This window comes from Crinia signifera, chromosome 4, assembly GCF_055691185.1.
Source record: "Crinia signifera chromosome 4, ASM5569118v1, whole genome shotgun sequence".
NCBI classification, from domain to species: Eukaryota; Metazoa; Chordata; class Amphibia; order Anura; family Myobatrachidae; genus Crinia; species Crinia signifera.
Window position 1 is genome coordinate 196,090,758 of NC_139220.1, and position 14,775 is coordinate 196,105,532.

The 14,775-nt window shown below is 40.8% G+C and overlaps 1 protein-coding gene across 2 annotated transcripts in view; it reads right to left on the minus strand.

Moving 5' to 3' along the window:
• MKLN1 (muskelin 1) overlaps nucleotides 1-14,775 on the minus strand; it is an 86,423-nt gene that overhangs the window by 17,116 nt on the left and 54,532 nt on the right. The window contains exons 6-11 of one of the 2 annotated variants that reach the window (XM_083183337.1): nucleotides 10,953-11,145; nucleotides 9,448-9,525; nucleotides 7,571-7,636; nucleotides 2,486-2,598; nucleotides 1,189-1,401; nucleotides 829-1,050 (exon numbers count right to left, since the gene is read on the minus strand). In XM_083183337.1, the coding sequence (XP_083039463.1) occupies nucleotides 829-1,050; nucleotides 1,189-1,401; nucleotides 2,486-2,598; nucleotides 7,571-7,636; nucleotides 9,448-9,525; nucleotides 10,953-11,145 (885 nt within the window). Of the gene's footprint in view, nucleotides 1-828; nucleotides 1,051-1,188; nucleotides 1,402-2,485; nucleotides 2,599-7,570; nucleotides 7,637-9,447; nucleotides 9,538-10,952; nucleotides 11,146-14,775 lie in introns of both variants that reach the window. The other variant, XM_083183335.1, reaches the window with a different exon arrangement.

Consider the following 14,775-nt stretch of genomic DNA (forward strand, 5'->3'; position numbering starts at 1 on the left):
TAGGGACACCAACTCTGGTACCCTTTTCCAGTTTCCACATCCTGTGCCGACAGCTTTTCTCTCTAGTCTGTGCAAACTGGTAACGGTAGAGTACTCGGGGAGGACTAGAAATGTGTTTATTCAATTTAACACTCTTTAAAAAGGAACAATTGGTATGACTAAAGTATCCTCATCTACTCTGTATGCACAATTGCATGCTCCCGCAGCTTGCAAGAGACATCTTCTGATTAGCCACATTGCAGGCCAATCAGCGGATATAGCATGCGAGGCTGTGCAGCGTAATGAAGGACAGAATGAGGTATCTTCAATCCATTATATTGCGTGTAGGGTGTATGGCCAATCTTGCATTATCCAGGCCGCAGGTAATTTGGCATGACCATTGAGATGATTGGCTGTTGCTCAAGTGTGTATATAAGTTACCTAAATTATCTCACAGTGGGGTAGATGTATTAAGCCTGGAGAAGAGATAAACTGGAGATAAAGTGAAAGGAGATAAAGCACCAGACTCCCAACTGTCATTTTCAAACAGTTCATGGGCTGGTGATTTATCTCCAGTTTCTCTCTTCTCCAGGCTTAAAACATCTGCCCCACTGAAAGCATGAGAAATGATTTAATAAACAAACAAAAAAAACACTGTTGGAGGTGGTATCTTAAATTCACCTAAAACAGGTCATGAGTTCTTGAATCATTACGAAGGAAGCCTATTATCAAACACTCATCCTCTAAACACTTAGTAATAAGCAAAAATCATTGAACAATTATGCCTACTAAAAGCAAAGGCACATCTGAAAAAATAAAAATAAAAGGTTAATAAAAATCTATTCTTACTGAGTGAAACAGCATGCAATGCCCTATTCGGGACTGTATATCTTCAGGTCCAGCATTGCAAGAGTCCTCTCGTAGTAGTTTCCAAGTTTGCGTATGACAATCAAATGCAAATAGTCCACTGAACTGGGGTTCGCTTGCCCGGCTGTCATCTACGTTACCATTACAAGTCAGTATTCGTCCTCCAAATGTGTAGATCATATGCTTTTCTGAATCCATACACATCTACACCAAAAAGACAAATACAAACTGTTACGAGGATAAGGTACATAGAACTTAAAGTACTAAGCGACTGTCAAGACAGAAAGTTATAATGTAGTAGGGAAATCACTATTCTGTTTTAACTTTTCAATTAGCACATACCTGATGATCAAACACTAGCTTTGGCCCACCATCTGCAGAAGTATCTTCACTGAGCAACAACCAGGTATTAGTGTCAATGTCATAGCGATAGAAGTCACTTTTCAGAGACTTGCTATTTCTCACAGAAGAGTCCAGGTACCTGCCTAAAGTATAGATTTGCCTACGCTGAGAGTCGATGCACATTTTATGACATGATCTGGCACTAGGACCATTCTGGGGGAACAAAGCACAAGTCAAACAGTTAGAAAATCACGCAGAGTCAATATAAAAGCATTATGCACATAACAAAGGGGTGCTCCATTTTAGTAGAGCTACAGCACAATGGTCATATTATAATAAATAACGCTGCATAATTTAATTTTAAAAACACATTTGCTTGAGCAAAAAAAAAAAAAAGTCGTATCCACGCCGATGTGGATAGTGGGTGTATGAAAAGGTCGGAGGACGCGTACCGCCGCTGCTCGCCACGCTTCCGGTTGGCATTGATAGTGGGGGTGGCGTTGACAATGGGGGTGCATTTAACATTGTAAGCACCCATCAGAGTGCTTGTACAATTAAAAATCGCATCGCATGCCATTTGGTGTCATGCAATTCTATGCGATGCGATATTTCATTGTACATCACTCCTGTTAATTTAACATGAATATCGCATACCACGAAGTATGGTATGCGATGGGTGCCGTGCTAGGAAGCAAGTACCACATTTTTTAATAGCAATATAGCCTTGGTTCAGTATGGTTTAATTACCAAATCTGCATATTTGTTAGAAAAAAAATACGAAATGATGACTAAATTGCTATTCTGTACATAATTTAAACAATTTTCAGGACATTTTTGGAAAATAAATTAGCCATTAAAAGTTATTAAATAGAATGCTTGAATAAGTTTGCAGCAAAAAGTTAAAAGTTGAGATCATGGTGTGTGTGTGTGTTCAGCAAAGCACACATGCACAGACAAAATCCATGCCACCTGTATAGAAAATGCCTACAATCATTTCAGCAAAAATACCAATGTCAATCAAAAAGATACCTTTAAATAAATATACCAAATGAATGAGGAAGTGTAAAAAGAGGTCTAGCACACAGCACTCATTACTGGTGCACTTTGTTAAGGCAGCAAGAAACCAGGCAGTTGTACTTGTTATAAGCAGACCAAACTACCCGTATAACGTTAACAAACATTCAAGTTTGGCAGTTTGAAATGGACTAGTTTTTCATACAGTTTTTTGCAACACTTCTGTAGGCAGACTAAAAGGATAGTAACTTAGTCCCAAAACCACTAAAACATGATCACTTGCCTCTTTCTCTGTATCTCTAGATATACAAATCCATTGGTTCTCTTGCACACTGTAAGCCCAGAAGTCTGCTAAGTCCTGTGTCCCATCCCAGCCTCCAAATAAATATACAGTCTCTGCAAATAAAAAATACAAAAACACATCAATAAAGCCGTACTACAGTACTGCAGAAGTCTTAACAGCACACAATTTAACACATAAAATATATATATATATTTTTTTTATTATACAATAAATGTCTGCCTGCCGACTTATTATAGAAGTGCCAGGCTGTGTCAAGATGGAGGGCAGGTATAAAAGGAATGCGCAAAAACACAAACAACTTAAGACTCTTACCTTATAAGGCACAAGAAGCCTGTCACACCACCGAAACACCATCCAGGTCTGGCGACGGATATGGAGACTCTCGCTTCTGGTTCATATGCGGGGTCTGGCCTGGATAGCGTGGTGGTTGTAAAAGTCACTCCTCTCATGCTTTATAAGTGGTCTTATTGTAAAGTTGGAGTTTTTGCACCTTGACAAAGTGGTCTGTGAACCCAAAATGTTGGCTATGATGTACTTTATTTAAATACATACTTTTTTGAATGATGCAAGTCTCCAAGTGCCACAGATTACACATCTGGCATATACTATAAATTCATAGGGAACTGGAGCCCCAAAGCGTGAATAGGGCGAGTGACGATAATATTATATATTATGGTGAGATGGAAGCGGCGCTCAGGAGTCTTGATAATAGGTTAAAATATAAGTGAATAAAGGAAACTTCTATTTTCACCCATTATCAAGACTCCTAGGTGAAACTTCATAAATGCATTTAAACTAGGAGAGTGGCAGGTATACAATGCATGTCGCATAGTATGGAAAATGCAAGTGTTAGTTTATTATCAATTAACAATTTTTGCCTGGGAGAGACCTTGCTGATGCAGTTTAACAAACGCATGCCTTCTTGTTATGCTCAGTCTTGCCATGGTTTGGCATGAAACTGTAGCAGAGTTTAGTTGTTCCACACCAAAATTTAGGCTAACTTTAATCCTTACAAAATCCCTGACTTTTTGCAAGTGTACCTAGAATGCCTCCAATGGGGTGGGGAGGTATAGGGCTAGTTGGGACAATAAAATTCAGCCTAGGTAAATAGAAGGGTCTATGGAGGGAGAGAGGAGAGAGTCCTCTTTGACATGTCATTCTCTAGGTCCAATATACAAGTAACTAATAACTGAGCAAGAGTAAATGTAAGGCGCATGGATAAACTGGGTATCTGAATTTTACATTAAAATCTACTCCTTAAAATAGGTTTTAGATCAAAATAAATGTAAATGATGGTAATTGTGGCTATATGAGAAAAGTGAAATGAATGCAATATTACATTACATGTTATTTGCACGGACAGTGGTTTATTAACTGTAATTAGCCTTCATAAAAAATTAGCTCTTATAATGTGTGTCACATTGAGATGGCCCCTCTGAGGATACAAATTCTCACAGCTCATACACTATGTCTGGACAACAGCTTCATTCAAATGGCAGATCGGAAAAGGGAAATCTCCAACAGAAAGCACATCCGATGGGCCAGCAGCCAAAACACCAGCACCACTTTGTGCCAAATTCTCAGCTGGGAACAGACTGCACTACCAGTAGAGAAACATGTATAGCAAACAAAAGACTAACATTATTTCATGTAAACCAGAGCAGAAATCATCTTGTGCTTATAATCAGTAAATAAACACTAAAATATTAACGTAAAACACTTTCAATGCATGCTTAGTTTTCCATTTTTGATCATGTGTTTTGAAAAGCTTATATTTGAAAGGAACATTTTTATTGCTGAATATCAAGTAACTCACTGCAGTATTTGCTGGTCTAATGAGATAAACTGTATGTAGATCAATGTTATGCCCCTTTCCCACTGCAGCTAAAAAACGGTAAATTGCCGATTTTCAGAGCAATTTACCGTTTAAGGCTGCAGTGGGAAAGTGCCAGAGTTGAAATGGGGGTGTTAGGCACTCTTTACACTTGGGGGGGGGGGGGGGGGGGGGGATTAGGCACTACATTTTACACGGGGGGGGGGGGGTTAGGCACTCTACATTTTACACGGTTCACTGCAATGGGAATGGTACTTAAATGGTATTTAAAACGGTAATCTGCTGCAGTGGGTATGCTAATACCGTTTTAAATACCATTTAAGATTACCAGTACTTTAAACTGGTCTGCAGTGGGAAAGCAGCATTAGTCTTTCCAAGAATCCCATTTATTTTTCAATCATTTTATAGTATACTTCACCATGTATGGGGCAGTGAACACTTTGTGGTGCCCAATACACAAAAGATCATCAGAATGTGTTATTTAATTAGTATCCTTAATTGCTCACAGGTAATGCATACATTGCGGGAAATTTACTAACATGGGAATTAGACCTCACATGCTATGGGCAACCAATCTACTTATTTATTTTATCACCCTCTAGAAGACAGCAGACATGATCTGATTGGTTGCCCATAGCAACATCACATGTGAAGTCTAATTCACATGTTAGTAAATCTCCCACATTAAGTCAGAATCCGCTTTATTGGCCAGGTATACTTGCATATACAGCCGGTTGGGTAACATGTATATCTGTACGGTCATTGATTTACTGTTACCCAACCGGCTGTATATGCAAGTGTACCTGGCCAATAAAGCGGATTCTGACTTAATGCAGGAGATTTACTAACATGTGAATTAGACTTCACATGTGATGTTGCTATGGGCAACCAATCAGATCAGCTATCTTCTAGCCCAGGCATTCCAAACCACGGTCCTCAAGGCACACCAACAGTGCGGGTTTTTGTGATATCCAGGCTTCAGTACAGATGGTTTAATCAGAATCCCTTAGATACTAATTAAGTCACCTGTGCTCAAGCCTGGATATCTACAAAACCTGCACTGTTGGTGTGCCTTGAGGACCGTGATTGGGAATGCCTGTTTTAGAGGGTGATCAAATAAATAAGTAAATTCTGATTGGTTGCCCATAGCAACATCACATGTGAAATCTAATTCATATGTTCGTAAATCTCCCACATTAAGTCAGAATCAGCTTTATTGGCCAGGTATACTTGCATATACAGCTGGTTGGGTAACAATAAAACAATGACAGTACAGATATACATAACACTATGTATAAAGCGCAACAGAATATGCTGCGCTATATAAGAAACTGTTAATAAATAAATAAAACACACAAAGGAATATGCTAGATGTACCCTGGGGAGGGTGATGGACATGTGCAGGGGAGACACAGGGAACATATATTCTTTGAGCAGTACAGCCCCTCTGGGGGCTGCGGACGTTGTTCTGCCACCTGTGTCCCAGCCTGGGGGCTTCCGCGCTGGGGGCATCCACTTCCCTCCTCTGTCCTCACCACTTTGCTCCAACTTCCTCTGGCCGCACAAAGTGGAGTGCCCCTTCTTCCCTTCTCCGGGGGCCTGGAATGGGAGCCGGGAGCTCCACATGCATGCAACCATGTTAAGGTCTTCGTTTGGCTTCTACCTTCAGGCGTGTTTATTGCGTTCATAGATCCAAATATAGACACTACATACTACAACATTTTTCCACTACAAAATATTCAGACTTGATAAGGTCTAAGCTGGCACACACTGTTAAAATCTCTGCTCTTTGTGAGAGACACAAATAAAGCTGGTTACACATTAGAATGCAATGTAGTCAACATTTCCCTTAAGCTCCGGGATAAACAATATCGTGCATAAACACTCCGCAATCTTGCGAAACATATTTTCAGTTAACAATATTTACATATCTCCCTTTATGTTCAAAAGATTAGTGGAAGCGACCAATGACCAGCAAGAAGGTGCATCGGCATTGTACACACTGTACGATATAAGTGATTTGTCGTTCTGAACCAGTGAAATCTCTTTTTTTGTTTTGTTGTCTACCTAATTCCTTCTTTTGCCTTATGTTACCATCTTTGTCCTTCTGTCCTAGAGTGTGATTCAGACCTGATGTTGTGTGAATTGGCAGAGCTTTGTGATCAGATAGTCGCCGCCCAGACAGAGGGAAAACTCACCCTGTGCAATGACTTGCAAAAAATACTGCAGATCGCCGGCCAGTGGCAAATCCATGAGCAACACACTCACCACTGAATGACTTATATCTGGCCATGTTATAGTCAATCACAGTCATTATTTAGATCAGTTAATCACACAATGAGCTGAAATCTTCAAAACTGGTGGCTGCCAAAATAATGTACATTAAAGTTTTTAACATTTAAAGGAGATATTCACTATGGCACCGGGTGTGGGTGTGTGTGCGTGCAAGCGAATATCCAGGGGCCAGCAGAACTGTCGGTGCACCTGGATATTCATAGGTATATTTGCCGACATGAATAACACATATTAGACCTATAAATGGGACAGATCAAATTGATCACTTTAATTTGGGGTAAATTGGGGTAACACAGCCTTGATGCTGCCACTCTCTATACAATCCAGATAAAAAGAATGTTTGCTTTTTCAGCCTGTACTTCGTGTATGTTCTGATTCTTGTTACCAATATTAAATGATTTTTTTTTTTTTACTCCCACACACTCTTAGAGCTTCATATGTTTACAGAATTGTGTCCCTATGTGAACCTTTTCCTGCAATCCGGTAATAGCCATGTTAAGAAAGATCGGAGCACGAGTACCACATCTCAGCAGTTATACAAGCAGCATGGATGGAGTAATGGTTAGCAATGCTGCCTCAGAGCACCGAGGTGTCGTGGTCACTTCTCACCATGACCTAAACAGTCTGTATATTCTCCCCATCCTTGTGTGGGTTTCTTACCATATTCCAAAATATGCTGGTAGGTAAAGTGAATCCTGACAAATAGAGTGTACATATAGAAGATAATATATATTTGCAAGCTCCACTGATGCACACATTATATAAAGCACTACCCTATAGGGTGCTTTTATAGAGTACTAACGAGGAATAAACGGTCACGCAGTTCCCTAGAAATGCAGTCTTTATAATGCATGCAGTACGTAGGGAGGACTATCATTTTTAGTGATACACCAAACATTCCCTAAAACCACAATAACATATCTAAGTTTGTTTACCAGATTGTACATCAATGACCATCTGATGTCCTCCCCTCATTCCTGGTCTGCTGTCATCTCCATCTCCTACAATAAGGGAGGGGGGGGGGGGGGGGGGTTAAATAGAACAAAATTACACAAAAGGAACCAAATATAAAAATACTATAACTTTGGAATTATTTGACAAGTATGCGACTATCGGAAATTGTGATTTGGAACATTTTGCAAAAACAAGTTACCTATCTTTCCTAAATGCATTGTTTAGCAAAGGTCTACACAGGTACTATGAGGAGGAACATTTAGGCAAATTTCAATACCCCATTTACCACACAGGTAAAACGCCAAGTTAACCCTTTGGGGTCGATCCTATTAGGTCAGAAGGGTGAGAGGTGCCATTCAGCTGCCATTTTCATGCGTTTCACCAGGCGCACTTTACAGTGGACTGAATTTGCTTAAAAGTGCTCGTACCTCCATAGGGCTGCGAGCAATTTTAAGTGAATTTGGCCCAGCGAAGTGTGCGAAATCGGGTGCCTTTTTCAGCGTTTTATACAGTACCTCGCACCCTTCAAACTTACAAACCATCCACAATTTGCATGTAGACCAATATAATACTATTTTAGACCAAATACGCAATTGTGGTAATATGCTTAGCATTAACTAATGAGCAATAATATATACAATAGCTAGCATTCCATTCGTCAGGATTATGGCTAAGGGGTGTTCATATAAAGCTAGGAATTTATTATAGGAAAGAACCGTTTAGGGGGGTATTCAATCACCCGTAGCCATCTTCTGATTGGGGATATGGCTACGGGGCCCTATTCAATGCTGTGTTCCACGAAAGCATTGAACAGGGTATTTTAGCAGAACGAGCCCGATTTCACAACGGCTGGGAAGTGCCGAGCTTCCGGCTGCAGCTCACCTCTTACCGGCCGCAGATCGTGGCCACACCCCCTGCAGAGGGGACAATGAATCCCGCCTGCGATTTCTCGGTCGAGCAGACCGAGAACGGGACAGAGTTACGGCTGTCGAGCCAGCTTGACAGCCGTGACCCCACATTGAATACCCCCAATATGCTTCAGGAAAACCCATTATAAATTGGGAGTCTATCATGTCATGAGCCTTTTCTTCATAAATTCATATTAGTAGGGCTTGTTCCATGCCCAAATATATGATGCAGGAGGTATGTTATCTTTGTAATATTCATTCGTGATAAAGTTAGATCATCCATTTGATTGTGATGGACTCAATTGGGCTGCAAGTCTTTAAGTTATTTGTGATAAGCATTGCGAGCAAGTTAAAACATTTAGCAGAATATAGGACTTAAGCTGGAGCACAGCAATGGGCCCTTCTGTTTTTGGGGGAAGCACTGGGATGATGGCCTCTAGTGTCTACCTAAAATGACCGGTAGAACGCATAAAGGCTATCAGTTAAACATCAAAGGAGGCAAGAGATAATGCACCAGCCAATCAGCTCCTATCACCGGCCAATTTATCACTACTTCAGGTTTAATAAATGTACTCCTTTGTATGTAATGTAGAAATGGTCTTAGCCAGAACTCTTTCCATAGGGGGAGAGGATTAGAAGGGCTCTTCTAACTATTAAATGATGAATGGTTGTTCTAAAAGTACTTCTAATTCCTTTAAGATATTGAAATTTTACACAAAATTTCCTTGAGACCAAACTATTATAGCACATGCTTTTAGACAAGTATAAACTAGATCAGTGATGGCTTAACTTGACACTTCAGCTGTTGTTGAACTACACATCCCAGCATGCCCTGCATTAGTTTCAGCATGGACAAATTGTAAAACTGTAGCAGGGCATGGGTGTAGTTCAACAACAGCTGGAGTGTCAAGGTTAGCCATCACTGAACTAGATCAATTTGTCGCGGTTACCTTTAGTGCATTTAGGAATGATCTGGTTCCACTGTGGTTTATATTCTTGTTGACTGATGTACTGACTGAATAGACCACCTGTGAAAAAAACTAAATTAAATCATCATTACATCAATGTCAAAATTACAATGTATTCTACAAACAGTTCCTATGTGTTACGCGTCCCATACAAGTACTTCAGACCAATTCTAAACACCACTTAACCACTCCAAACACCTTTCAAGATGGAATAGACCATTCAGCACGTTTTTGCATGGAATAAGGTAAAAAAAACCTTGGTGAGATTTATTGCAACCAAGGTGCGTGCATCCAGGCTTAGAGCAAAGTAAGAATGACATCGGCTCTCCTGCCATGTGTGAAGAAACCACATTTCATGTGATGTAAGATGTGGCAAATAGGTTTTAAAAAAATATATTGCAGAAAGATACATTAGTTTGATGTGATTGGAGGCTAACACACACACATTCAGGAAATTCTGTAATATTTCCACATAGTGAATGGCATGGATTCTTAAACAGGATCTGGAGCCAATGGTTGTAGAATCCAAAAAAAAAAAAAAAAAGCTGTTTTTATAAGGAGTACAGTAACATGTAAAAAGGTCTGCCACTGTTCCAACTACAGGTTGCGTCTCCCTTATCCAAAATGCTCAGTACCAGAAGAATTTTGGATAACTGATTATTTTGTATTTCAGAATCATTTTATATTTCAATGTAACTTGCATTTATGTTGTACAAACACATGGAATGCAAACAAATATATTTGTGCATAAAACAAGGTTTCAAAACCTGAAACAAAATGTGTGTACTATCTCAGATACTGAACTTGAATGCCAAGCAATCATTTTCTTGAACATATTTAGTGGCAGATAAATATCATGTCCCCAGTAGTGGTGTTAAACACTTTCTGGAATGTATAGTTTTCGGAATAATTTGGATAACTGATATTTGGATAAGAGATATATGATTTCCAAACTTCATTTAAACAACCAAGCTATGGTAGGAGCTGTGTTATAAGTTCCAACAAACAGAAATGGATAAACTGTCTTTATTAGGACTTCTAATAAGTGCACATAGGGATCGACTCAATTACTAAGAAATAACTGGCATCAGTGTGGACTTAATGTATACTAAAATCTGCAAGTCCTGGGTAAGATTGGACTGCCAGAGGGGCAAGCTGCTGGTGGAATTTCCACTCTTACTCCACCTTGAATAGCCTCCTCAGGCTTAACTGAATGGTCGTAAGTGTTATTCTGAATCATTCATGCACTTTTCATACTTAGTACCCCTTCCTCCAAATACCAAGTTTGGACACTTCACAGCTCACATTTTGTTGCATCTACTTAAAACGTGAGCAGCCAGGTTACCAAATAAGCAAAAACCTCATCTGTGCAAATGGAATGAAGGTAAGAATTGGCGATCTAGGTGTATGGGACACAATCTTCATATGATATTTAAATTACTAATGGACTAAACATTAAAACAAATTGTAGAAGTGACCATTACTACCGTTTACAGCTTTCTCGATCAATTCCTCACTGCCATCAAAGTCTCCTTTCAACACTAGCTTGTCATGCAGTTCGGTTAGCATTGGGTGTTCTAGTGCAATTTTAGTTTTCTTCTGTAAGGATTCAAAAGCCTCTGTGTAGTTGTGCTGGCGAAAGTGCTTGAGACAGAGACGAATGGCTTCTTGTTCACGGTACTACTGGAACACAAGGAAAAGGATGAGCAAATTTACTAAAAATACTGTGAGCAGTTGCAATGGAAATTTCCAACTAATTACCAGCCCGTCAAAATAATGGAACACTTATGGTGTGTACAGCAGGTGAGATTCCTTTGCTATTCAATCTTTGCTAACTCATATGCTATTTACATACAATTCATGCTATCTGCATTAGATCTGCACTATATAGTCATTGCTGTCCTGTCTATCTGGGCTTCGATTTGTGCTGTACCGGGAGCGCAAGGTAAAAAACCTGTGCGATCTGCATGCAATCCCGATGCAATTTTGACTATATAATCAAAATCTCGTACTGGATTGTACCGTGTGCGTACACACCATAACAGTAATGTCCACCCGACGGCTGTGCGAGCCCGAACGGAGCAAATCTTGAATTTCTCTGTCGGGTGCCATCTAGTGGCTGGCCGCAAGCAACACACTTGAATTCCCCGAATAGAGGTGAGGAGAAGCATTAGCCTTTCATTATATAAGATGAAACATACATGAGCACGTCAAACTTCTTTTAAGATATGGTTTGGCAAGCGCACCACGCAAACCAAAAGGGCAACAACATTGCACTGAAAGTTAATCCTACAATTTCAAATACTGAAAATATTTTGGCTTAAGGATTTGCAGTTATTTATAACCGATACTATGCAGTATAATGTTGTAAAAATTGATAACCCTTTTATACTCTCTCAAACAACGTATTCTTAACATTAAGGTCTTTGACTTGGCTGAAGGTCAAATATGGGGAAAATAAGCAAACATCCAATTCTTGTTTTAGTATGTATTATAAGCATGAGAGAAGGCCTTCCCAGTATATTTTATCACTGTTGTTTCCAACTATACAGCGCACCTGAATTTGCTGTGCTATATAAGAAACTGATAATAAACAGATGTCATTACATGTTATGAATGGGAAACCATCCACATAAACTGTTGGGTGCCAACACTAGCTTGAGTACAATACCTATGAAGATATGGACAGTATGTACCATGGAAAATAAAGAAGTTAGTCAGGTAAAAAATCTAGTCAAAGATGTAATGCTAGAACAAGATTTTGGTTCTTAATTGTTAAATCTGTTTTTCTGATGCCATTGGGGGACAGGGACACTGAAGAGAAATTATGTAGTATGGCAGAACTGTAGAAGGCTAGGCACTCTTACAGCCATGGGGGACACTGGAGAGATCCCATAGGGAGTCTCAATGATGTCAACAGAGGGAGGAAACGCTCCTGAGCAGCAGAGAGAACCCTTTGACCAAAACTACAAGGGTGGTTTCAAAACGTAAACAAAAGATCTAGCATAGTGTTTTTCAACCACTGCGCCATAACACACTAATATGCCGCAAGAAGTTCTCAAGTATGCCGCAAGAGATTCATTTTTAACTCTATAACCAGGGACACTCCACATTAAAAACTTTTGGCATTGTTAGGTCCCCAATGTGTTTCACAAGTAGATAATACTGGCATAGACTCTGTACTGTACTTTACTGTATTCATAGGGGACCAATGTATTGTGTTCTATGGGGGACAGTATGAATCAATTTTTTTTATATGGGTGGGGCAATCAATTTATGTTTATGTGGGAGCCAATGGGTTTGCTCTTTTTATGTGGGGGCCAGGGTCGGTGTGATTTCCCTTTGGGGGACTGATTGTGTGCCTTGCTAATTTTGGAATCATGTTTGGTGTGCAGCCAATTTAAAAAGGTTAAAAATTCACTGCTCTAGCAGTGTTTCTATGTAATTCTAATTCTCACCAGGCCAAAGCCGGTAGACTACTGCATCCCCTCACAGCCATTAGACTGCAACTCATTAAGTTAGATTGCCCCAAAATCAGTTGTAAGATCGCTACACTCGCAGAAACATGGTTAAACATTGAGGTGTGTATAGTGAGATCAAATGTGTGTCTAAACAGCACATCAGCTGCCTAGATCCATAGCCATCTTGAAGTGTACAGCAATAACATCTCATCACAAAACCAGATTTGGTGAAGGTGATGGACAAGCTTGGCTGGTGGATCACTGCTCATCCTTAAAGTATGTTACTGCTGTTATCAAAGGCATTGCACCAAATCCAAACCCGTTTCCCTGACAAGACTTCATCAACTCACACCTCGATAAGTGGGTGATAAATTTCAGCTGCTTATAGGCTCTTTATATGAGCAATGCAATTGCACAACTTATGAAAACATGTATTGTTGTTTAAGGGGCGAAGAATCAGATATGACTTTATGTTGTGCACTTCTGGCTTAAGCTGGGCATGCACTTGTGCGACTTTTCCCCTTAGAGAAGTCACATGCAATCCCTCTCTAAGCCACCCAGAACCTCGCAAGGTGACAGGATCACATGCTACAGATCTGGGGTAGCCAACTCCAGTCCTCGAGAGCTACCAACAGTTAATGTTTTCCAGATCTCCTCACAGAATCACAAGTGAAGTAATTAGCTCCACCTGTGGATCTTTTAAAATGTGTCAGTGAGTAACGAGTGCACCTGTGCAGCAGCTAGGTTGTCTGGAAAAATGTGAACTGTTGGTAGCTCTCGAGGACTGGAGTTGGCTACCACTGCTACAGATCATATGTAGTCCTTTCGCATATGATATATGGCAAGCGATCCAAGCCTGCCCAGCTCTGAGATCCAACATATCGCTTCTGCAGCAAATGTGACTAGCAGGCTCTGGTGCAATGTGCATGGACCACGCATTGCATTGGACCTGCTGTCAACCACATGCGATTGATCGCCGTAATTGCATTAAAAAATAGGAATTTGGTACTCACCGTTAATTCCCTTTCTCCGAATCCGTAGGGGACACTGAAGTCTACGCTGGGGAAGAGAGTGGTGTATCGGAGGAGTCGGCACTTTAAGAAACTTGAACTGTGGTATGGCTCCTCCCCCTCTATTCCCCCCTCAGACCTCAGTCTTAGTTGACCGTGCCCGAGAGGAGAAAAGAGACCAGGGAATCCCCAATAGAGAGAGAGAACATTAACAAAAAAGAACAACCATACTACTCAGTAGGCTATCAACAACACCCAGACGCATGCATAACCAAACATAACCGCATGCACTCAAAATAAATCCCCCCCTTGGCCTGAACAGTGCCGGGAGGGTGTTCAGTGTCCCCTACCGATTCGGAGAAAGGGAATTAACGGTGAGTACCAAATTCCTATTTTCTCCTTCATCCTTGGGGACACTGAAGTCTACGCTGGGGACGTCCCAAAGCCATCCCCACGGGTGGGAAGGCACTGGGCATCCTGAAGCACCGCACGGCCGAAACTGGAGGCAGAGGCCGCAAAGGTGTCAAACCTATAAAACTTAACGAAAGTATTAGGGCCCGACCAGGTGGCCGCCCTACATAACTGTGCCAAGGAAACTCCCCTAGCAGCGGCCCAGGAAGGCCCCACCGAACGGGTAGAATGGGCCGAAATCCTGACTGGCGGTGACTGTGAAGCATGAAGGTAAGCCTGCTTAATGGTGAGACAGATCCACCTAGCCAGAGTCTGTTTAGATGCTGGCCAACCCCGCTTCGCCGAAGAATACAGGACAAACAGTGAATCCGACCTTCTGAGATCCTTGGTCCTATTCACATACACCTGCAAGGCTCGGACCACGTTCA